General features: G+C 51.0%; 1 protein-coding gene across 31 annotated transcripts in view; it reads left to right on the forward strand.

Annotated features, from left to right (window-relative positions):
• The window catches only part of LRRFIP1 (LRR binding FLII interacting protein 1), an 84,260-nt gene that overhangs the window by 34,249 nt on the left and 26,426 nt on the right, over positions 1-23,585 (forward strand). For 13 of the 31 annotated variants that reach the window (XR_004344056.1, XM_032594558.1, XM_030324066.1 and 10 more), the window contains 8 exons: positions 2,104-2,163; positions 4,585-4,653; positions 7,174-7,245; positions 8,586-8,630; positions 10,176-10,241; positions 14,481-14,558; positions 22,354-22,389; positions 22,808-22,933. Coding sequence is in view for 30 of the 31 variants with exons in the window: in XM_032594558.1 (XP_032450449.1) it covers positions 2,104-2,163; positions 4,585-4,653; positions 7,174-7,245; positions 8,586-8,630; positions 10,176-10,241; positions 14,481-14,558; positions 22,354-22,389; positions 22,808-22,933 (552 nt within the window). In the remaining variant the exon portion in view is untranslated. The remainder of the gene's footprint in view (positions 1-2,103; positions 2,164-4,584; positions 4,654-7,173; positions 7,246-8,585; positions 8,631-10,175; positions 10,242-14,480; positions 14,559-22,353; positions 22,390-22,807; positions 22,934-23,585) is intronic. The other 18 variants (XM_032594556.1, XM_030324065.2, XM_030324068.1 and 15 more) reach the window with 7 other exon arrangements.

Genomic DNA, 23,585 nt, shown 5'->3' on the forward strand with positions numbered 1-23,585 from the left:
CCTGCCTATCAAATTTATTTCAGAAATGTTTTAATGTTATTCACAGAGTTTTCTAATTTATTTTTTTTTATATTTATTTTTGAGAGAGAGAGAGAAAGAGAGGCAAGTGAGGGAGGGGCAGAGAGAGAGAGAGACACAGAATCCGAAACAGGCTCCGGGCTCCGAGCTGTCAGCACAGAGCCCGACGCGGGGCTCGAACCCACGAACCGCGAGATCATGACCTGAGCCGAAATCAGATGCTTAACTGACTGAGCCCCTCAGGCGCCCCAAGGTTTGAAATTTAAAGTTGAGGGATGTCTACATACCCTTTTGTTTCATGTAGAAACTTCAAGTTGACTTGGTATTGAGTTGTAACAAAAGTAAATACATAGTTTTATAGTCAGGATGGCATGAACCTGGGTTTGTAACCTGTCTGGAAATCCCTTTCTTTATTCTTCATTAATGTCTAGCTGCGGAATACCTGCCAACCGGTCTCCCGATGCCCGACCCCGTGAGCAAGGCTCCCGTTCCTCGTGGGTGCTGGGTCCCTCCCACGGGCGCTCACTCAGCCACGGTTCATTCATTCTACGGCACACGGTTCAGGCACTCGGGATACTCATTTTAATCCGGTCTAACCCTCCCAGTGGCCTTATAAAGTATGTATTTCTAGGCACATTTTTAACAGCTGAGGAAGTGGAGGTGTCAGTGGATTAAGCAACCAGCTTAAGGTCACACGATACAGCATTGATTTGGAATTCGGACTCACCTCCACGACCCCCTGGCGTCTCCTTCCGGTTTTACCAGTTCTGTGGACTGCTTTCCTTTTTCCTTGTTTTAAATTTTTTTTAACGTTTATTTGTTTTTGAGGGTGAGAACACACCAGCAGGGGAAAGGCAGAGAGAGAAGGAGACAGAGAATCCCAAGCAGGCTCTGAGCTGTCAGCACAAAGCCCAGCACGGGGCTCCATCCCATGAACCATGAGATGGTGACCTGAGCCGCTCAACCGAAGGAGCCCCACCCCCCAACCCCACTGTTTTCCTTTTTCTATCTCGAGAGCTGGTCAGGCCTCTGACATGTAACAGCTCTTGTCTTAAATCAGCAGAAACATCCTTATAGAATGAGAGCAATTCGAGATAGGCCAGACTTTGGCTGGTGGAACGTGGGTGCAGAGGTGAGGAGAGAAGGGAGGTGGGGTCCCAATCATTCTCTTTTCTAGAGGACAAATTAGGAAATCATGAAATGCATCCTCAGATTTCATTCTGAAAAATAAAGTTGGAAGACAGGATGAATGAAAAGCTAAGACAGAGGGGCTCCTGGATGGCTCAGTTGGTCGAGCATCCGACTTCGACTCAGGTCATAATCTTGCAGTTCACGGGTTCAAGCCCTGTGTCCGTCTCTGTGCTGACAGCTCAGAGCCTGGAGCCTGTTTCAGATTCTGTGTCTCCCTCTCTCTCTGCCCCTCCCCTGCTCCCGTGCTCTCTGTCAAAAATAAACACACATTAAAAAAAGAAAGAGAAGCTAATCAGAGAATCTACCCCCATGAGAAACATTTTTTCCATGATGAACTTTGGCACCGAATTATAGATTGAGCAGAAGCTATTTCTGAATCTTCTGAATGCAACTTCATACCGGGCCATGACTTTCAAGGACTTAACCCTGTGAACCAACAACTGAAAACTAGTTGATGTGGGCCAAGGCATTACCCCACTTGCCCGTGGCATTCAGGCCGCTGGAAAACTAGGACTCCCGCGGCACCCCCGTAAAACGGGAAACGGGAAAACTGCCGAGGAAAAGCAGCCGTGGACCCGTGGCCACGTGCTTCACCCCGCGGGAAGGGCTGGGCATTGCCTGCAATCCTACAGTGACCTGTACTGACAAGTAACAGTGACTCGGGCGGCTGTGATTAGCTTGAGTGTCCGATCCCCCCCCGAGTTGCGGCAGAGCAGATCAGAAGCACGGAAGCATCTAGGGGCATGCTAAGGTTTGTGTTGTCCTGGGCCTGTCATTCGTTCGCTCCGCGAAGGAAGCCCAGTTTACAGCCCAGCTAATGCTTCCCTGCTGATTTGTTCCTGCGTCTTCATTTGTATGCTGATGTCAGTTTTCTTCTTTTCTTCATTGAAACAGACAAATGGTTATGATGGAGAATCATATGGATCCCAGTCCCTGAATAGAAGATCTGGCAGGGTTAGTATAGTAAATGCGCATGCCACAAAACTCAACCAGGTTGCCGCAGCGGTTTAAAGAGAATATTGCTACATTTAGCTTCCTCGTGGTTTTGGTTTTTTTCCGGGTGATAAAGGGTCTCTCCCCACCCCCAGCCAAGCACGTGAATGAGTGGAAACTAATGGTTTTCAACTGGGAAACACTCTTCGAAAGTTGGTCTTCCGGACATTCTAAGTCTCAATGCAAGAGGCGGATGTTAAAAAGAATCTCTTCAGCTTAGAAATATGTAGGATTAAGTACTCACTCTGTCATTATTTTGTTGCCCCGGGTGTAACATGCAGAATGCGTACAGTAAGTGTATTCAGCTTTCAAGTATACCTCCCATCTGACATTCTCTCCCTCCGTGCCCACCTCTCCCTGGGCATTTTAAGGACACGTATGTTCGAGTCCGTGTTCCCCTGGACCCTGACCATGGAACGCTCCCAGGGCAGGGGTCAGAGACCGCAGAACGGGCAGGGTCATGAACGTTCCGTGGTGGGAGAAAGGAGCAGAGGGACCGACAGCAGGAGACAAGTGGGGAGGCCTTTGGATCTATCTAGCAGGGAGGTCACAGGGGACTTCACAAGGTCACAAACTGCGTATATTCTAATGAAGTTTCATGACCCACTTGCAGACCCGTTGTACATTAAATTATCTAAAGTCTTCCTAGTCCTACATTTGCTTTATTTTTCACCTTATAGTAAATTTTACTAGTTGTATAATTAGTGTTTCTTCTCATTTATCTTACTTGTATTAAGATATATCCTATCTGCACTTGAATTCTGTTTTCAGGTGTCAGAGGGGTTACCCAGTCCCACTGTAGCTTTCTGAAACTGGCTGATGAGTTTAGCCTCTCGTCCTCTTAAGCATTGCATACACCTCCATGTCATCTAAACTCTCCTCATTCCAGGCTAAAAAAACCCTCCCCTTTTAAAGGCCGTGTCTTCCTATTTATGTTTTTTACGTTGACGGCCTTTGGATTTCCTCCAGTTCTGTTATGTTTTCCTTTAAGGTAAGGCCGCCGTCTGGGGATGGAAGCAGGCAGCACACCATTCTGTCCTCGTGTGGTGGGGACAGCTGTGTCTCCTGTGCACTGATCGGAGCTGGCTTTACAGGACAGGCTGCAGGACTCTGCTGGCCCCAGACTGCTCATTGGGGTTACGTTGGCTAATGAGCAACTTCTTCCCCCAGAGGCATAGTTTTCCCCATAATTGATCCTAAAGAATCATCGCTTAGAGCTGGCAGTTCCTTGAGAAGTTCCGTCATCCACTCTTTCTACCCAATGCCACCTTCTTCTCTAGAGCACCCCGGTCAGTACGAGGTAGCATCAGTGAGCTATGTGCCATCCGTATGTCTGTATTTCTTCATCTTTGACGTTTATGTTGAAACAGTGTTAACGGTAAGCTAAACAGTAAGTTAAAAAAGTTAAACCTTTTGATTTGGTTTAGGATTTGAGCAATGCCTCTAGAAATCAAATGCAAAAGAGCTTGTTGGTAAAATTGCTCACCGCAGAGTAAAACGGGACAGAAAATTGATCTCATAAACAGTGAGGAAACAGAACAATTGAAGAACCAAATAGCGTACGTGCACGCAGCGAGTCCTGTGGGAAGGTCCCAGGGCGAGGATGGGCTTGGAGAAAAGACTGGAAGGGAGGGAGGCATTTCACAGATGCCAGCAGCACACGTCCGTGGGGAGGAGTAAAATAGCCAGACTGACCACAAGGGTTTGGAAGCACCTCTTTCTTCCGTGAAGGAATTGAAAGTCTCCGAAGGAGAACGACCTTGACCGTATGGATGAGCATCTTACGCCTTGTGTGTCACATGCATCCGTACTGCCTCCCCGTGCAGACTCTGACCTTTATAAGGTATACGCCAAGTCCCCGGAGACCGCTGCGGGTCTGGGGGGTGGCTCTCGGCTACATGGGTGCAGCTCGCTCAGGCTGCAGCCACCTCCCTGCAAATTCGGCTGAGCTGAGCCATCAGCTGTGTCAGGCCCAGGAAAGATGGAAAACACTGCACCAGACATCATCTTCGTTACCTAACGAAGTACGTAATAAGGAAAGTCCCCGGTGGGAGGTTACAGGCGGCTCATCAGGAGATTGAGTTGAGTAAGTAATTACGAATAATTTGAGAGCTGAAATATTGTGAAAACCAGTACGAGTTAAACCATAAGACATCGCGGGGATGGAAACACCAAAATACAGCTTAGGACCTCTGGTTGTTAAGAAGTTCTGCCGTAGCCGAGTGTCTTGATTCTTAAGCTACATTGGTATTTCTGGGGCACTGATACCGGTGTGATTTTATACATTGGTGATTTTATATTTGCCTTTTGGCCAGGACAGGTGGTGCTTTGGGGGACAGTGAGGAAGTGCTCACCACTTACAATGTCTTCTTTGGTTCTCAGAATTCCAGCTACAGCAGCAGCGGTGAGGGCAGATTCTCTACTTTGTCATCAGCCAGAGAGGAGACGTTGGTTGGTTTTCATTTAAATCTTTTCACATCCTCTATTCAAAAACCACAGGTTTTGTAGCATGCAGTGTTGTGTGTGAATTCAGTTCTCTTTTCATTTTTCACGCCTGTTTTACTAATTTTCATTTGGGTGGATGCTGAGGTCAGGTTGGGGGCAGTAATAGACATGATGTATTTTATGCAGGCTTAGCCCACTGTCTTGCTTTCGAATCCCTATTTGCATTCAAGCTGGGTACAAGGAAAGAAAGTATTCATGTGGGTGTTTGTAGTCAGAAGTAATCAAAAGGGGGGGGGGGAGAAAACCTTATCATTCTTTCCTTGAGAGTTCCTGAAAACAATTACTTTGTAGGGTGCATGCAAACTTTGTGGCAGTTTCTCAGGGACAGACTGGACTAGGGATGAAGACCACATCAAATCCAAATTCAGATGTCTACACAGTAGAGTTCCTTCCCACACTTTAAGGACATGCATCGATCTCGATGGGCGCAAAGATTTCTCAATTATGTGAGAGCTCTCATAGAGAAGGTTTGTTTTCCATCAGGCTCATGCTCACTTAGCAAACACTAGGGAACCTAGTGTGGGCAGGACTATCACAGAAAGATCACACAGGTAACGCGTGAGATAGGTCGGTACTGTGGAAGCATTTACTTCTAGAACAAAAGGCAGACCCAGCTACCAGATACGCTGGTGCAGCATAAATGGGACAATAGGGAGAAAGGGGTGTCGCAACAAAGGATGTGAACTGAACCTCGAAGAGTACGTGGGGGAAAAATAAATAGAAACTAAGGAGCTAAAGCCGGTGGTTCCTGGTCCTTCTCCCCTGTCCTGCCTCATCCCCTGCCCCCTCTCATTCCTGCTGCAGGGGGCTCCGGACACGGCTGGCCTTTCCATTCCCCCATCAGCTTGCTTGTCCACTTTCCAAACTCCACTGTTGCCTTTCAGCCCCATATGTTAATAAGAACTCCTCCCTTTCTTCCCCCAGTAGGTGAATTTTGACTGAAAACAAGATCAGCTGTAATCACCAAAGTATTGGTGGGTTTCGCCATCTTGAATTTTTTGTGTATTGTGTGAATTTCAGTGGGAGATTTTGCTGTTTCCAAAGAGCACCTTGTCGTCCAGAAAACTTGACTTCCTCGTCACTTTCTGAGCTGAGAAACTTGCTCTGAAGTAGACGATGGTGTTAGGTAGCTAATATGTGGGTGTGAATTATTCACCCCAGTTCAGCACGGATCCGACTCACTTAGATTCGTTTAAGAGAAATAACCCACATTGGAGTCAAAATTAGAGCCGATCCATTCAAAACGTTAAACATCAGAACTTTCCTGAGGCCACATGTCCCACCCTTGTTCTGCCCGAGGTCTTACTGTACTCACCGACCGGCAGAATCTTCTGGTAATTACCGTGTTCTGTAGGTATTATATCTATTCCTGCAAAACACATGGGTATGTTTCATTTTAGTTAAATCTAAAACAGAAAGATATTAAGGTAGCACGGAGTGTTGAAGACTCCTCTAAATAACTTCTCCAGTCTTCCAGATTTGTCAGACCTACACCCTGGCATGGCGGCCACAGCTGTGGACGCTTTCTCCCCCTTGGCACTTTCCACGTCCCACAGAGGGGTTGACAAGATGGCCACTACCCACGGTGTCCTCTCAACCATTCTCTCAATATTTGTGTCAGACGTTAGAACATTTCCCCCCTGTTCCGTCCCCCCACCCCACCTCCAGAGTTCCACTTGCCTGCCCCTCAGGTCAGGTGGGATAGCTTATGCAAGACATAGGAATGTTAGGCACAAGTTATGGGACCTTGAGGGGATGGCAGGATATCTTCAGGTGCCATCAGGCTACTTGAATGGAGCCACTTCATCTTCAAGGACTGTCCCGTGCTTGTACAATTAGTAGAATACTGCCAAGGTGACAATCTGGAGCTGCTGGCTTCTTCTTCAAGGAGCCTTCCATTTGGATAAAGCATTTTATTTGGGGAAACAACTTGTATGGTAGCATTCCCCAGAGACGTTGCATAGACTGTTGGTCTCAGAATTAGACCCCTGAATTAGACCCCGTCTTCTGTGAATCCTGAACACATACGCATTGTGTGAATAGCTAACTAAGAAAGCCAGGTCAGAGGTCCTGTCCAGTGAAATATCTTATTACATAAAGGCTGATACCTCTGCCAATCCTTAGTTTTGAATTTTTCCATCCAAACTTTAAAACTCAGAGCTCAAATTACAAAGACCTCTCAAACCCCTATGGTCTGGCTGTCGGTTAAAACGTAATGAAATGTAGTTTTGCCTGTTTGTTGATTCAGAACTCCTGGTTTGGTCCCGTGTCCTAGTTTTGTCAATTAACCGGATCGTCTTTATTTCCTTCTGATCGTCCTCCTTTCTCCCTCCTCCGTAAGTGCATGCCCTTAACCGATTTTGTCGTAGAAGGTAGTTGTGTGCGGACGCGCCATACCGTTGTACCTTTGAGGTGAAATGAAGCTGTGAGCCCTTCTCCCCTCCTTCCCATTTTCTCTGACTACAGGGACTCTCCTGCTCGGACCTCGGGCTTCCCAGGGGCGGCCTTGCTCTCCTGTCTACCCAGAGCGGAAACCAGGTCTGTCCTCCTCCTTGTCACCCGCTTCCCTTCCTCTTTCCTTCTGTGGGGTCACTTCACTCTCTGATCAAATGTACGAAGATACGTCAACCTCTTCCATGTCAAGTCCAGAGAGCAGAGTTTAGCAGGCGTTTTATTTGGCTTGACTAACTTGCTAAGACTTTCGTCAACGTTGTAAGACATTATCAAAATCATTTAGGACCTTATATAGAAAAAGGAGCCTCTATTAAGTGTATATTTCCAAAAGCTCAGGCCCAAAGAATTGGTCTCTTGGGGCTCTCTCCTCCTTTTCCAGCAATTGTTCCCCATTTGGGGTTTCATGTGTTTCTTTAAAAATATTTTTCTCCTGTAAATGTGTCCAGGAAGCAATTTGGAAGCCTTTGTGCCTAATCTGGTTCCTCCATCTTTGAGAAGTGGGAGAACAGCCCTATTTCTTTGGCTCAGTCTCCCTTCTGTTTCCTGGTTTGTTTTGTTTTGTTTTGTTTTCACAAGGCGGGTGGGCGGGTCAGGCCCTGGGCTGTAGGTACAGGAGCCCGTTGTCCATACAAGGAACTCAGCGTCAGAGCCCTGCACTCCTCCTCCCGCAGAGGTTGAACCATATCTCCTTGCATTGCTGTCTCCCCTGCCTTGCTGAGTGACTCATCCTGGGTCCCGCACATTCCCTGACCCTCTTGGTGGCCCTGCACTGCGGGCTTACGTGGCCTCTGCTTGTAAATGAGTCATGATCCTATTCTGGAACTCAGGGTCTGGCCGAGCCAGGAGCTGCCCTTTCACTGGGGCACATGCCCGCACAGGCGCGGCTCAGCCCGGGTCGGGATATGGGTGTGGGTGTGGGCTCCCCGTTACAGGGACGTGCCAGCCCTGGCCGGCTGGAGAAGTCTTAACAGCTCCTGTTGGCTCCTGGAGACCGGGACTGGGATCATTTGATGGAAATAGAAGCACTGTGTCCGCAGCTCTCTTCCTGTGTGGAAATTGATGTATTAACACCCTGGAGTGCTTTATTAACCTGGGATTTTGAGTTGTGGGGTTTGGTTGCTGCTGGTGACATTTTCACCTTGTCACCATTCGGTCTCACTCCCTGACTCTTTCCTCCAGGAATGCCTGAAAAGAAATGACTAGAAAATAGTCCTATTTCAGAGATCCTGGGGACGTTTACTATCTTAAAGTCGGATTTGTGTCTCTGTGATTTACTGAAAACCCTAAGTCGACTTTTTTCTTTCCTTCTGTTGTACGACAGTTCAGCTGTCATGATTACTGAAAGCATCATGATTATCTTGTCACTGTTATTTGTTGCTGTTTTCCAAGGCTTTTAAAACCTGCCTTTCGCTCTCGTCCTGCAGCCCTCCTATCTGTACAGTGCTGCCTGGCCTCCTGCAAGTTACCGGGTGCGTGTGCTGTCTGCCCCCCTCCCATCCGCCACCCCCGCCCCCTTCCCCATCCCTCCTCTGCCGTCCCCTGACCTGCCCCCGCCCCATCCCCCCACCCTCACCCCTGCACAGTCCTCTGACCTGCCCTCCACATCCCCCCCCGTCCCCTTTCCCCTCCACAATCCCCTGACCTGCCCCCCCACCTCCATCCCCCTTCCCCTACAGAGGCCTCTGACCTGCCCCCCCGCCCCCAATTTCCTTCCCCCCCAATAGTCAGTCCTCTGACCCTCACCCGCCCCCAACCCTTCTTACCCAGCCACAGTCCCCTCACCTGCCCCAACCTCCCTTCCCCCCCATACTCCCCTGACCTCCCTTCCCCCTCCCACAGTCCTCTGACCTGCCCTCACCCCCCATCCCCTTTCCCCCCCACAGTCCCCTGACCTTCCCCCGCCCCATCCCCCAACTTATCCGGGCCCCACTGGCCCCCTCGGGGCCAGGCGCCTCTCACACCTGCTCTGGGAGTGTGGAGGCGCATGTCTGCATCTTCACCACCTGAGAGCTCCCCCCTTACAAGGAGCCTGTAGGACCGGTGATGTCTGTCAGTCCCCTTTGGCTGGATCTGGGCATTCTTTCTCCCCTAGCTGTCATACTGCCTCAGGCTCCGGGAAGACACGTGCTCGCATAGGATTATTAGCCAGGAATGGAGCAAAGACATCATTTACTTACTCTGCTGGCAGAAAGAAAGATGGCTTTTGATTTGTTTGGTAACCTCAACTGATGTTAACCCATTGCGCTCTATGACTTTGTAAATTTCCAGTTTTAAATACAAGGCACTTCCCCCTTGCAGGAAACCCTCACTAAACAAAGTAGTTCTACTGTATTGCTAATAAGCTTCTGAATTTTCATCAGAATTCACCCCTAAGAATTAGCATATATAACTGGCTGAACAAACCAGCTGTGTCCTCAAGGAGAGAGAGGGGAATCCAAGCTCCTTTCAGCCGGGCAAAGTTCGGTGTGGCCATGCACAGTCCTGTAAACCCCCATTCGCCTTCAGTGCCTAATTACGTGAGATTTCCAGGTTAATCAAGTATTGTTTTCTAGTTAGCAGTTTCCAAAGAATTACAAAATACTGAACTATCGTTATCATACTGCTGTATCCCGAAGTTTCTTCGTACTAGCATAATTTTCTGCACGTCAGGCGTGAGGATGCCATGACAGAATTCAGGATATTTGAATTATCTGCTCACTTTAAATCTGAATTAACAGGTTTTTCCTTAGCAAGGAACGTTTTTCAGAACGATGCGTTTCAAGGAGCTACTGGGGGGTTGCATCGCATGCCAGTTAACAGCAACTCGTTTCTCTCTCAGATCTTTGCATGACCCTGTTGTGTACAGCTTTGGCCTCTGTGGGTGGTTTAAGGCCTTCCCTGCTTGTTTTCCATCGTGATTTGTTCCGAACGTGTTCTTCTCTCGGGTCAGACCTCCTTAGCTTCCCTTTTCCTGTGTTCTGGGCACCGGTGGAAAGGGAAGGGCTCCCTGACCTGACAGTCTGTTTTTGTCACAGGCATCTGTGTTCGATGACATCGGTCCCGGCGGGACACGGCGGGGTAGTGCCTGCGGTTCCTATGCTGTAAGGCATTTTCTGTGGTTTCCGAATTTTCTCCCGTGTGCTGCATGACCCTGACTGGCTTACTGGGCACAGTCCCAACCCCTGGAGATAACTAACCAGAGTTACAGGGAGGAAACGCTATCTCATCTCAATTTCCCATTATAGTGAGGCTGGGTCATGGATGATGCGAATCGCGAAGCCTTTGGTTGGCGGGTTAGTGTCCTCACACGTCAGTTTACATTGAGTTCAAGGGAGAAGACCCACCTCAACTGAGTTTCATCCGCTGTTTTCCTGCAACACGCTGACAGTACTAATAAGTGGTGAGGTGCCCTTAAAATAATAAAAGGAAGAAGAGGGGAGTTCCACAGGCTGCAAATTATTTTCACCTCTGGATACTTGAGGAAGATGAACAGATTTATTAGAGACTCAGGATGTTACACGTACATAATTTCCTTTTATTTTGCCGTCTCTCCGCCTCTTCAAAGGATTTGAAATGACAGACTTGGCTATCACATAAGGGTGTAGCTAGTCGTGCAAGAAATACTTGTTGAATGAAAAAAAATGTGTGAATAAATGAATGAAAGAGGGAAGCAAAATAGAAAAAATGGAGTCAGTCCGTGGAAGCGGGAAACCAGTTGGCCCATCTTGAGGGGCCGCGGAAACTGAACGGCAACTGACCACATGGGTCCTTCTGCCTGGCAGGGCTCCCCCCCTCAGGTCCTGTGAAAATGGACCCAGGCCCCATGTGAAATATAATGGCTTGCTAACCACTGCTTGAAAGTGCTTTTATAACGTTGCTTTCGGTGTTAATTGGCTACTTAAGTGGTTAAATAATCCAATTTATGGTTTACTGTATTTCATGAGTATTTAGGAATCCTTACAAAGCCAATCAAACCTACAGGCTTCTCTAGAATGTAATTTTTATAAATATCGAAACCCAATCATTAACTGACACAGCATTGGTTTTTGTTGACATTTAATTAACCATTTATTTTATATTGCATAACATTTTATTCTTTTTAAGATTTATCTTGAGAGAGAGATGGAGAGAGAGAGAGAGCAGAGTGGGGGAAGGGGGGGGGAGAGAGAGAGAGAGAGAGAGAGAGAGAGAGAGAGAATCCCAAGCCCTGTCAGCACAGAACCTGAGATCATGACCTGAGCCGAAATCAAGAGTCAGACACTCAACCGACTGAGCCACCCAGACGCCCTTATTACATAACATTTTAAATGGGGTGGAGCCCACTGTATTAAGTCTTTTTCTCAGTTCTTAAACATGTCTGTAGGCCATTAAGAAGCTCACAGATCATGCCTAATGCGTGCATTAGCTCTGGCCTGCATATGATTAGGATAAAGTGCAACGAAATGGTTTTCTTCTATCAGAAAAGAGACAACATACTAATTCTTCAAGAGAATGAAACTTGTCGCAAGCCCTGGGTAGTTCTCCTGTGACCCAAGTAGAACTTCGGATCAGGCAGGATGTGTGTCCCATCCACTCTCCTTCTATATGGCCTCTGCAGGTGGACTTTTAGACCACCCGCCCCTCCCCCATTCTTACCAGGGCGTTGCTGAGCACTCTTACTTGTGTGCTTTCTGCCTCCTGGAGGAACCACCTGGGAGCCATGGGGTTCGGGAAGTTTAAGGAAGTGAAAGGTCTTCTTGTCCTGACAGCACAAATGACTAAAATCTAGCCACGTGTCCCTGGCATCAAACCATGCCGAAGAAGTCAGAGGGAACAAAAACAAATTCTTTCTGCGCTTATCACTGCACTCCCACGCAGAAAGAGCCCCGCGTGAATTTGTTGAATTCAATTGGACAGATTGGACCCTGGGGTTGAAAATCCCTCACATCCTGTCCCGCAATGCAGGGTGGAGGGGGGGGGGGGACCCTGTGTTTCGACCTGAGTCCAGGCTGACCCCCCTCGGCCTGCACAGGGTGGTCCTGATCCCGCAGCGTCCAGCTTCTGTTAGCCTCCCCAGGAAGGTAGCTCCACTGCCGTGCATGTTTGCAATTAAATGACTTAATTACAGGGGCGCCTGGGTGGCACAGTCGGTTAAGCGTCCGACTTCAGCCAGGTCACGATCTCGCGGTCCGTGAGTTCGAGCCCCGCGTCAGGCTCTGGGCTGATGGCTCGGAGCCTGGAGCCTGTTTCCGATTCTGTGTCTCCCTCTCTCTCTGCCCCTCCCCCGTTCATGCTCTGTCTCTCTCTGTCCCAAAAATAAATAAACGTTGAAAAAAAAAATAAAAAAAAAATGACTTAATTACAGTTTAACGACTAAATGGCTCACTTTTAAGTACCATTGTTTTGCCTGAAAACCTTTCTATTTTATACCTTCCTCAACATCCGTAAGGTGTGTGTGTGTGTGAGGTGGGGGAAGGACTCCTGGCCGTGAGTGAACTGGCGGGAGTTAATTTGACACGCTGGGGAGCAGTCATCACCACCAGTGCGCTCTGAGCCAGGAGCGTGCAAGTTGCTTGTAGCAGAAAGTGAAGTCGGGGAAGAGAGTGATGTCCATAATCCTTGGCACCTCTGTGTGGCCAGTGTCCTTACGATTCCATGTCCCCGGTCGCAGGCTGATTAGCTTTTCCAAGGTCCCATGGCCAGTAAGAGATGAGGCCTGGACAGGATCTTTATAATTTACATCAGCCCCGCATCAGCCACACTGGCTCTCAGACACCAGCTGCTCAGAAGGTGGCACCCTGGACCCGGGTGATACTGACCTGAAACTTACTTTTCCCTGTGAGATCAGGTCAGTTGACTTGAGAGCAGGTTTTGACTAGGCGTTTGGAAAGACGTGGGCCAGCAAAAAGCCCTGTCAACCACAACCTGTCCTATCTCTGCATGGTGAACCGGGACACGAATGACGACCTAGAACGCAGTAGGATTTGTCTCTAGGACAGTTTTCCTCTGGCTTGTGACCGTGAACCCAAAAGCAAAATTCTTCTGCCTTAAAGCGCTGACCTTGGGTATTTTCTTTTATGTTGACCAATAAAGCAAAAGGCGAGACTAGGAATGGTGGTGAGTTTCTTGGTGTACGCATGGCTGTATTTTCTGTGCACCTGTAAGCGTAAGTATACAATAGATACTAATGGGGTAAAGAAACGAGAAGGACGATGGGGTAGGGTGGGTCTGGCTGCTTATAGTCTGAAGTTGGTTTTGTTCATTCAACAAGTATTGCTTAAGTGCACCCTGTGCCTGGCCTCATCCGGTCCCTGCAGGGAATTCAGGGAATAGACAAAGACCCTGTCCTCAGGGGATTACATTCTGGTGGAAAGATGTGCCAGCTGAAAGGTGGTGTTTAAGATGAGAATCGTGAGCACCTCTGAAGTTCTGAGCCTAGAGCATGCAGGGAGGCAGAGAACAGTCCGCTCCCGCCAGGGTACACGGTGTCCCGGGGGGCTGGGTGGAGGGGCTCACCGCTGGGCTGTGCAGGTCTCTGGGACGACGACGCCCCTCAGGCCACGCCACAGACCGCTGGCTGACTGCGGTCCTCAGTCATGTGCGTGTTCGAATCCTGCCTCCCGGCTCCCTCTCCTCGCCCACCTCGCTCAAGAGGCAAGTAAGACTTGAAAACACAAGAACAAAAACACATGGCACCGTGTCTAGGGCTGGAACAAAGGTGAATAAAAATCGAAGTTAAGAGGGAGAAGCTTCCAGATCGGCTACTTGCTGTGTTTTCCTTTCCCGGAAGAGAGGAAGTACAGGCAGACAGACACCTTCATTCAGGCCACCAGACCAGGCAATCTGGGCCATGCCTTGATTTGGTATTAACCCTAAATCTTACTTTGTTTTCACTTGGAATGAGAGAGAAAGCAAACTTCTCCCCTGCTAAAAAAGCCAAGCACCCTGTCCGGCTGTCACTTTCTGTGCTCAAGTGGAAGGACTCATGTTCTCAAATACACAGACCTGTCCGCGTGGACGAGGTGGCTTTCTGTGCGTAAAGCAGGCGTGACTCCACAGCCGACTTGAACGGACGCTTTGTGTTACTTTCTTTTCGCTCCCCCTGAATTCTGTGTCCTTTTGATACTAGGACTGATTTTTTTTTTTTTTTTCTGTTCCTCGCGGGCCTTTATTTGAAGCTTGGAGACACAGCCTTCCTTTTCACGGGGAGCCTGGTGTCCGTGCTCACCCCTGTCTTTTCCGCACTGCACGTGGCTGACCTCTACTAACGGGCCGCTGGTGGGGGCCTCCGCTGTCACTGATCCCTGCTGACCCTGTCCCTTTGTTTCTGTCTGCGTCCCGGCGGCGGGCTGCGCGGGCAGCCTTCGGAGCGCGGCGGCCACCTCAACTCCAGCTCCCGGGCCTCCTCCAGAGCCAGCTCGGCGCGGGCCAGCCCAGTGGTGAGTGTGCGTCCTGTCCCGTCCTGCTCGGCCACCATCCTGCTCGTCCCTTCTCCTCCTCCCCTCTGCTCTCTACCTCGCTGTCCTGCAGAAGGGACCCTCCACCTCCAAAAACCTAAACCCAGCATAAAGTGGGAGGGCTTTCCTAAGATTTATTTCAGGTCTAAGCAAAGACACAATTGGGAAAAATGCTCCCAAATTTGGAATATTACTATTCTGTGATACCAGAATTGCATTGCTAAATATCTAAAGTTAGCGGTTATCAAGAAGTTAACGGTGCTTGGGGCTGGGCTCTTCCTGGGATGGAGGGAAACTTTGTCCAGTGGGGGGAAATGTAGCCAGGCGTACTAACGTGTTGTTTTTTCATGAGTGAAAAGTTGGAAGGATTGGCTTTTAATATTGTGTTTGTGATGTCGTCTGTTACCGGACCCAGATAGTTTTTAAAATCAAGTATCGCCTAGAAGGGTCATGGTGTTCCTAGCTCTGCCCCGCCCCCCAGTTGCTCAGTATCGAAAAACTGCAGGGGCACCCGGGTGGCTCAGTCGGTTGAGCGTTTGACTTCGGCTCAGGTCATGATCTCGCAGTTCACGAGTCCAAGCCCCGCATCAGGCTCTGTGCTGACAATCCTGTAATGACAGAGGATTCTGTGTCTCCCTCTCTCTCTGCTCTTGCCCTGCTCATGCTCTGTCTCTCTCTCTCTCTCTCTCTCTCTCTCCCTCCCTGTCTCAAAAAATAAACATTGAAAAAATTTTTAGAAAAGAAAGAAAACTACAGAGCTGCCCTCCTGTTCCTCACCATCTAGTCCCCAGCCTTTCAGTGTCCTTGTTATGTATTTTTCCCAGGGTCTTTGCAATTTCAGACGTTTGGTACGAGGCCGCCACGCAGTCTCTTTATAGGAAGGCCGTGCAGGACAGTTGCCCGGGGGCATCTGGGAAGTGGGCAGGCATAGTGTCCGGTGGGCAGGAGCTGGGGCTGTGTGGCATGCATGCCCGCCCCACACGGTAAGGATTGCCACATCAGAGGACGGTGGCACCCTCCGTGGTAAACCCCGGCTATAAGAAGGCAAAATGGGCAAAGTGGATCCCTTGCTCTGCTCCCCACTTAGGGAGAAGCTTGAACGTGGTTACACAACACCACGATTAGATGTGTTGATGCCTAAAATTTAGGAAGCGTTCCTGCTAATCAGAGAAGAGGCCGTGGGGCCGAGATCTCCCGCTTGCACAGATGTGCCGCTGGGCACCGGTTTCATGCAAATACAGATCCCAGCTGCTTCTGGGGAAGCGAGTAAAGGGATTCCTGGGAGCTGAGCGCGTGCGGTCGAGGATGAGGACACAAGAGATAGACCAAAGGGACGAGGATTCTAGCAGGAGAGCCTGCTTCTTTGTGGAAATGAAGACTCCCCACTCCGTGTCGACACAGGTGCCTGTACCTGCCTCTGCACACGCTTCACACGCCCCCCCCCCCCGAGCCCCCCTCACGGCCTTTTGAGCACCCCCATCCTGGAGAGGGGTGCTGAGGAGAATAGGAGAAGCCATGGCCTGAACAAAAGCTCAGGTGCTCGCTGGGGTGTGTGGGGGCCAGACGCCCCCACAAGGACCAGTTGCAGGAACAGGAAGATCGTCGTCGTTCAAGGTCACGTAGCTTCGGTTTTTAAAATCGGGCAGGTTGCTTTTTATGGGTCGTCCATGAGTGACCCGAGAGCAGTTCTTGTGAACTAGGGAATCCCTGCTCACTGAGGCCACGGTGCGCCACCCTCTACGTCCACTCTTCGTGGTGCCCTTCGTGGCCTGGGGTAGCACAGCAGATGCAGGCTCAGCCACGTGTAGCCTTAGAAGCCCTGGGAGTAAAACGTTCCCACGATAAACTTAGCGGAAAGTCACTCTTCCTTAGGCACGATACCCTCGCGCGCTCGCTCACCCTTTGGAAACCAGTGAAAGTGTTTGCAGTTGGCAGAAGGTGGCTGTGGCCTGGCTGGCGAAGGATCCCGGGCTCCCTTCGCACAACGCTGGGGTGACCGCTGGGACGTGTGGAGCTGTAAATGCCACGGTTATTTGACTTCTTTGACATCATGAAGTCACAGAATAACGGGGCTCTGTCTAGTCTCTTTGACTGAGGAGACTGGGATCAGATACAAATTTCTGTGCCATCTGCTTCCCATGTTTGTGAAGAATTTTACCCACGTACGATGGGTTTAGTGGGTCACCGTAACCAGAGAGGTGGGCGTTAAATGTGCCTCTGGGACCTGGTGACCAGCGATGGACAGCCTCCCTGTGACCTAGCTGCGCCCAGACTCGGAGCCCATGCCCTCGGGAGCCTCTCCAGGCGCCATTGACGGGGAAAAGCCACCGGAACAGAGGCTGTGAGGCCCCCCCTGACTCTAAAGCGCTCCCTCGTCTTAATTCTGTGTGTTTACAGCCAAGGAAACGTAACTGTCCTTACCTGTGGCTTCCCCGAGCTCCAAAGGGAAGGTGGGCAGAAGAGCTCACAGTGCGGGAGGCTGAGCTAACTTCCCAGTTCGTTACAAACACATAAACCCTCCTTTCCCTTCCCTGAGTGAAGTGCTCATTCACAAAGGTCAGCGGATCATCACACTGTTGACACGTTGAACGAGCAAAGGTCAGCATCTCGCAGACTGTGTGTGACGGGCCATTCTCCAGCTCCATCTGGGCGCCCAAAGAACCAGGGACTGGTCACTTGCATCCCTGCTGTTGCCGGTCGGTGGCCCTCGATCCATGGCCTGATGACTCATCAGGAATGTGGTGCGGGGGGAGGCGGGGAATGTGAGGGAGGACAGGGGACAGGAGTCTCTCTGGGAAGGAGATAGGATGGGGAGGGGAGGAAGGGACAATTCTAGGAGGCTGGGTGTGGAAGAAAGCCTGGTGCACCAGGGGATGGGGGAGGGGGCACTCTTAAAGAGGAAAAGTAACCAGAATGGAAGAAGTGATAGCTTGTCCCACTTGAAAAGAAAGGTGCCTCGGCATCCAAAGACATCGCCCACCACTTGGTCCTCTTGGCCTTGTAGGAAAGCAGAGAGGGCGCCCGCCCGGTCTCAGGACATGTCTTTGACCTTCCTCTCGTTTTTCCCATTCTATACATGAGCTGTATGTTCTTCCCCAGCAAGTCTGGGGTCTTCCCCTTGAGGAAGCTATTGAGTACCTGGAATGTTCTAGGCACAGGGCTACAGTGTTGAGCAGACGCACCTTTCCCAGCCTTCACGGATGCATTGACTGGAGGAGACAGGCCGGCAGCAAACAGCACACATACAGTGTAAAACTCCTGGGGACAGACGCAGGAAGCTTTCCGAGTTGGAACCAGGAGGCTTGGTACTCCCGGCCTGGAGCCCACGCAAGCAGAGGGCCTCAGCTGGTGCAGCCTGCACATCTGTGTCGTCGGGGCCCCGGAATCCTTCCGGGAACCCAGGGAAAGCTGCCCAGGTTCTAAAGCATCCATCAGAAATGTCCTGAGCGGAGCCCGGGTTCATGTCCCCCTGTGTGCATGTAGAGAAAACACGAGTGACGGAGCGTGCAGCCGGTTTGAGCTAGAAAAACAAGACTGTAGACTCCTCCTCTGCATTGTATGAAGAGGCAGGGGCGGGGACCAGGTGGAAAAAGAGGTCATGCATTGTGAATACAGGAGTTCAAGGCGAAGTCATTCAGGAGAACGTAATGATTGCATGAAAAGCGGAAATCTCCACGCCAATGGAAGACTTTACTGCTTATTTATATTTGAAGGAAAATTACCCTGAACGTGGGTGTTTTCTGAGCAGTGTTCACGAGTGTCCCTTTGTCTGTCAAGAGGGACCGTGTGCTGACGTTGCTTCCGTGGTCCTGTTTCCCATCCGGGCTCTAGGGTTGCCCGGCTGGGGGGTCGGGGACACCATGGGGAAAGTTCCATTGTGCCTGGCCCCTCTGCTAGAGCCCGTCCATGCCCACACGTTGTATTCTGTCTCGAGGAAGCCGGGCAGCCCAGGTCGGGACGTCTGGACTCGGCAGACATCCCGTTTGAGCGAGCCTTGCTGGCATGCTCATATAGACGCGATGCTGGAAGCTTGGAACTAATAAAACATTTAACGTGCTACTGTGAGCACTTGTGTGTGAGAGGGAAGAGTTGCCATGATTTAAAATTCAACAGAAAATTTTCAGAAGTGACTATTTCTAGTAGACTTCAGAAGAGGCCTTTGTGTATGCTCAGTGGTGATTGTAAAATCCTGGCACACACGTTTCATAAATCTGTTGCTGTGAACATTTCATGCTGACCTGAAACATTTAGAACTGCTCGGCACGGGGGAGTAACGGGGTGCCAGCCTCCCGGAGGCTGCCCTGACTCAGGGAGGCCCTGCAGCTCGTCCCAGGCCCCAGGCTCGCGTGCACCCCGGTGCCTTGGCAGTGGGTGCGCCCGACAGCATCTCCTGGGTCCCTCTCTGCTCCGTGTCTACACCGTGGCGCCCCCCACACCGCGTCTGGCAGCGGCTAGGACAGTGTTCACGTTTTTCAATTCTGTTTCTCTACATAGTATTTTCAGAGGTAAAGTGCAGTGTTTTTGTCAAAATCGAACCCACGGCCCCCCAGGTGACTTGTCTGTCCCTTTGTTTAGGGGAAGGTGAGGAGGGCTTGTATGAAGTGAGTGCAGGTGCCCGCGGCTCCAGGACCTGCCCCACTCGGCTCTGTCCAGGCTGCCATCTGGTGGCAGCTGAGGGGACTGCGACGGCTCCTGCCTCGGTGGCGCTTTCCGTGGGGTCCGTGTACTTCTATTTCAGGAGGGCTGGCAAACACACGTGTCCTTTGTCACTCAGAAACACAAAGCGGCACCCACCCTAACATGCCCACGAGAGGTGGGACGCAACGGTTAAGGGGAGACTGGCTTCCTTTTTTCCTCGCTTGGTCTCTAGACGCATCCGAAATTTCCACGTTCTGAGTTCATCATGTGTTTCGAACAAAGGCTTTTTTAAAACTATTTTTGAACTTTTTTTGAACTAAAGAGCCAGCCGTGGTCCTAGGTGTTTTGTCTCATTTGATGTCTCGCAAATTACAAAAATAACGTTTACGTGGATGGTATCAGGTGAAACAGCACAGAACAAAGCTGTGTTAAAGACCCCCACGCCCCGGTGCACGTTCTCTCTCCTCTTTATTACAGGAAATACTAAAAACCGCGGGGCCTTCTTTTATAGGCGCAGATATTACTGTGGGTGAACAGAGGATTTCTGGTGTCTCGTGTATACGTATGATATTTATCTGTTGCTGGTGAGTGGTCGGAAGGGATTCTACACCGCAGAGCAAAAAGGCAGCAGACTTTTCAGCGGTGGCTCGACAGTCTGTTAAACTGGGCTTCGTATTCGACCAGCAGTTAAATTACCCTCCTTACCTTCATTAAAATTCGTTCTGCAGACCACCTGATTCTAGGGAATGAAGGCGTCGGGCCCGGGAGACTTAATAAACCGATTCCCCTGCAGACCAGTTGCTATATAGCCCGCTTTTCTTGAGTGATTTGAAGTTTTCAGGAAGATTTTTATTCCCAAGGGGAGAGGAGAGCCCCACTTGAAATGCTAGATCATCGTAACTCAGCACATCGGCCCAGGGCTCTGTGGGGCTCTGCCAGGGACGGGGAGACAGAACCGTCCTGAGCAAAGACCGCCCCGGGATATCCGCAGTAGGCTGACGTGGCATCCGTATCTGCAAACATAATGATCATAGGTGTACGTGTTTACACACACCAAACACGCATACCGACAAACGGCAGGTGCTGTGGCACACAGCTGGAGAGTGTGTACCCGGCCACATCAAGGAAAAGGGCACATGGGGTGGAGATTGCCTGGAAGGCTCCCGTGAGACACACAGGCTCGCGCTGGCCCCGGGAGCGCCGCCGGCTGTGGCCAAGTGGAAAGGAGAGGCCTGTGGGCGGGGGGAGGACTGGAGTCCCAAAGGCCCCCTCCCCCACCCACGGGGCTCACTTAACAAACTGGGAGTGAGGCCAGTCTGCTCTTTGGTCCATCCCCCGGCCTGAGGATTGACCTCTTTGCTCACGTTTCCTCTCCTACTCTCACGACATCAAGGAGACCCGCAAGATGAAAGTAGAAGGTTCTCGCTAAAGACCCAAGGGTGGGCCTGGTGGGGGGACCAGATGTGGTCGCTTCAAGACCCCGGGGCTGAACTTGGATCTGTTGAGCAGGAGACCCTTGAGCTTGGCTGAGCTGAGAGCTGGTTCCAGAAACTACCTTTTTTTGGATTAATCGAGTATTCTGTAGGATTCCATGGCAGCCTCTTGGTTGTCTGGTTCGCTCTTATATTTGCTGTGTCATTTTACTGTTGGCTTTAGGTGTCCTGCCCTCGGAGAGAAGGGTGAAGGCGTGAGGGGTTTGGAGGAGAGAAGGTGGCTATTAGCGAGGCTTGCTGGCGGGGGACGGATGGTGAGGCCGTGGGCATCTGGCCCCGTGTGGGCCCAGGGTGGGCCCAAGACAGGGATCATTCGTCCTTACGAGAGATCGCTGCCTTTATTGAGGCGCCCCTGCGCCCTCAGGCTCTCCTGTGCGCAGCTTCATGGTGGGCTGTTTACATGTCCACGAGCCACCCTGCCGTGGCCTCCGACCCAGCTCTGTCGGGATTCCTCAGCCTGAGTTCGGACGGTCTATGGTGCAAGCATACAGGGTATCTGCAGAGCCCCTGATCGCCATCCGGCCTACTGAGTCAGAGCCGTGGCCCGCGCTCGTCGTGTGCACCTGCGGCCGGCTCCCTGGAGGTCAAATTTAGGAACATCTGAGCCGCAGGAAGGAGGATCGGAGACGTGAGGGGAAAGGCATGGTTCGTTGTCAGCTTCCCCCAGAGGTTTGGACACAAGCGAGCCCCAGGTTCTCTCACCCACCGTGACCTTCCCGGTGCGCTCGCGGCAAGGAGCTCTCAGCGTGCACCAAAATGAAAACAGTCGCCCTTTGTTGGACGCTCAGCAAAGAAGGAAGTAGGAGCGGTGCCAGCCTCGGCCTGCTGACCCTGAGATACCCTTGAGGTACAGGGTCTCCCTTGGGGGTGATGCCCTGGGTCCCACTGAGACAGGATCCTGCCTGAGGAAGGGGCAGAGCGACCTCAGGGACGCGTGTAAACGGGAGACACGTAAAAGCCAAATTTGGAGGGGAGGGGGTCTCACTTTTCACCTGGCAGATTTTCCTGTGCCTTCACCCCCCTCCGCCAGCTCCCCACATCTGGGCATCAGTCCCGAGACGGTTAAACCAGAGTCTTCATGGGGACTCTGTTACTCATGAGAAGTAGGAAAACTTCCAACCAGTTCCGCTGCTTCCTCTCGCTTGGGAGACCCAGGCAGCGGGAGTCAAAACGAGGACTCTGGTCGCGTCTTCCAGCCCCAGAGGCTCCTGGTCCTGCTCTCCCTCTGTAACCATAGTAATGTGGGGGGTGGTGAACAAGCTGGGCGCCTGTCATCCTCTCCCACATCGGGGACCGGCACGCACAACTGTGGAATCTGTGAAGGAAGCTTGTCCAGTTCATGAACGGATCCCTGATGACGAGGCTTTCTGCAGTCAGCGTGGGTGTCCTTTAGCTGTTGTGTCCGCCCGGAGATTAAGATCGGTGAAAAACCACACAGCGAAGTTCGAGCTGGCCCACCAAGCTGCCCGCGAGCCCCCGCCGTGCCCGCACCGCCTGGCAGAATCATCTCCGCAGGTGCTCGTTGGCAAAGTAGTTTTTAAAGCACAAAGGAAGCTGATGTTTCATTGTTACCCGCGTGCCCCTTAAATCCCTGTTACCCGCTCAGTGATCTTAAGCGTTTAGTATTTGTCCACTTTCCTCCACAGGTTGAAGAGAGACCAGACAAAGATTTCACTGAGAAGGTAAGGAATTTCCGTAAGCCGTTAGGTGGTGTCGTTGCTGAACGACGAGGGGCCTGACACGCGTGGGTGAAATGAACAAGAAAACGTGTCGGTTCATCTTTGATAAAGACTGTGTGTGGCCCACCAGCCGGCATCACAGCCATGAGGGGTCCCCAGGACTCACTTGTAGCATGTGTGTTAAACCCCACAGAGAGGCAAAGGCATCCACCGTGGGCCCGACCGTAGAGCGTAAGGTTAATCCAGGCCAATTCCCAGGCACCCACGAGGCCCCTCAAAGTGAATCTCTCTTTATCGCTTTCTGGGAGCCACGGATGATTTTCCGATTGAAAACTGAATTCAAGTGAAAGTTCCGTAACAGTAGACTCGCGAGTAATGCTGGTTTCGTCCGAAATCACATTCGATCCTTGCAACCTTGCAGGGGTCTCGGAGCCTGCCCGGCCTGTCGGCAGCCACGCTGGCCTCCCTGGGCGGGACTTCCTCCCGGAGGGGAAGCGGGGACACGTCCATCTCCATCGACACGGAGGCATCCATTAGGGAGATCAAGGTAAGGCTGCCTACCTACTTATGACCTAGAGGAACCTTTTATGAAAATCAGCCTTCAAGTCTATATTCGTAAAGTTCCAGATCTTTCTTCTTGCTCCGGTCTCCCCTACCTGCCTTAAACACATGTTCTAGGCACCCGCAGGAAGCCACACCTGCCTGCCCCGCCCCCCCCAGCAGGGCAGACAGGTGCCCGTGCCCTCTGCACCCCCTCAGCTCCCTGGGCACACCCTGGTGGGGGCCCTCGCCACACCGCACCGCGGTGCTCGGCTGCTTCTGTAGACACTCAGTCTCCATATTTTGGAATGTGTTGGACACCAGATCACTCACTGCTCCCAACAACCCCACTTTCCCCTTTCAGTGTCTCCCATTCTCCGCCTAGAAGGTGCCCCTCTTTTCTATTTGTAATACGCATAACATGCTTTCAATAGATCTCATCGTTGTATCTTGGTAATTTTTTTTTCCCTTCCACTGGAACATAAACATTTTTCTCTGAAAAATGGTGCATCCTTACCACTCAGTGCGAAGCCACCGTGAGTGTGTGAGAGAGAAGTGCAGTGCTGTTTGTTAAGGTAACTAGGAAGCCCAAGGTACTGGCACTCGTGTCCTCTGGAGAGCAGAGCCAAGGCCAGAGGGGGAAATGTAAAGGATCGGAA

Source organism: Lynx canadensis, chromosome C1 (assembly GCF_007474595.2).
Source record: "Lynx canadensis isolate LIC74 chromosome C1, mLynCan4.pri.v2, whole genome shotgun sequence".
Classification (NCBI taxonomy): domain Eukaryota; kingdom Metazoa; phylum Chordata; class Mammalia; order Carnivora; family Felidae; genus Lynx; species Lynx canadensis.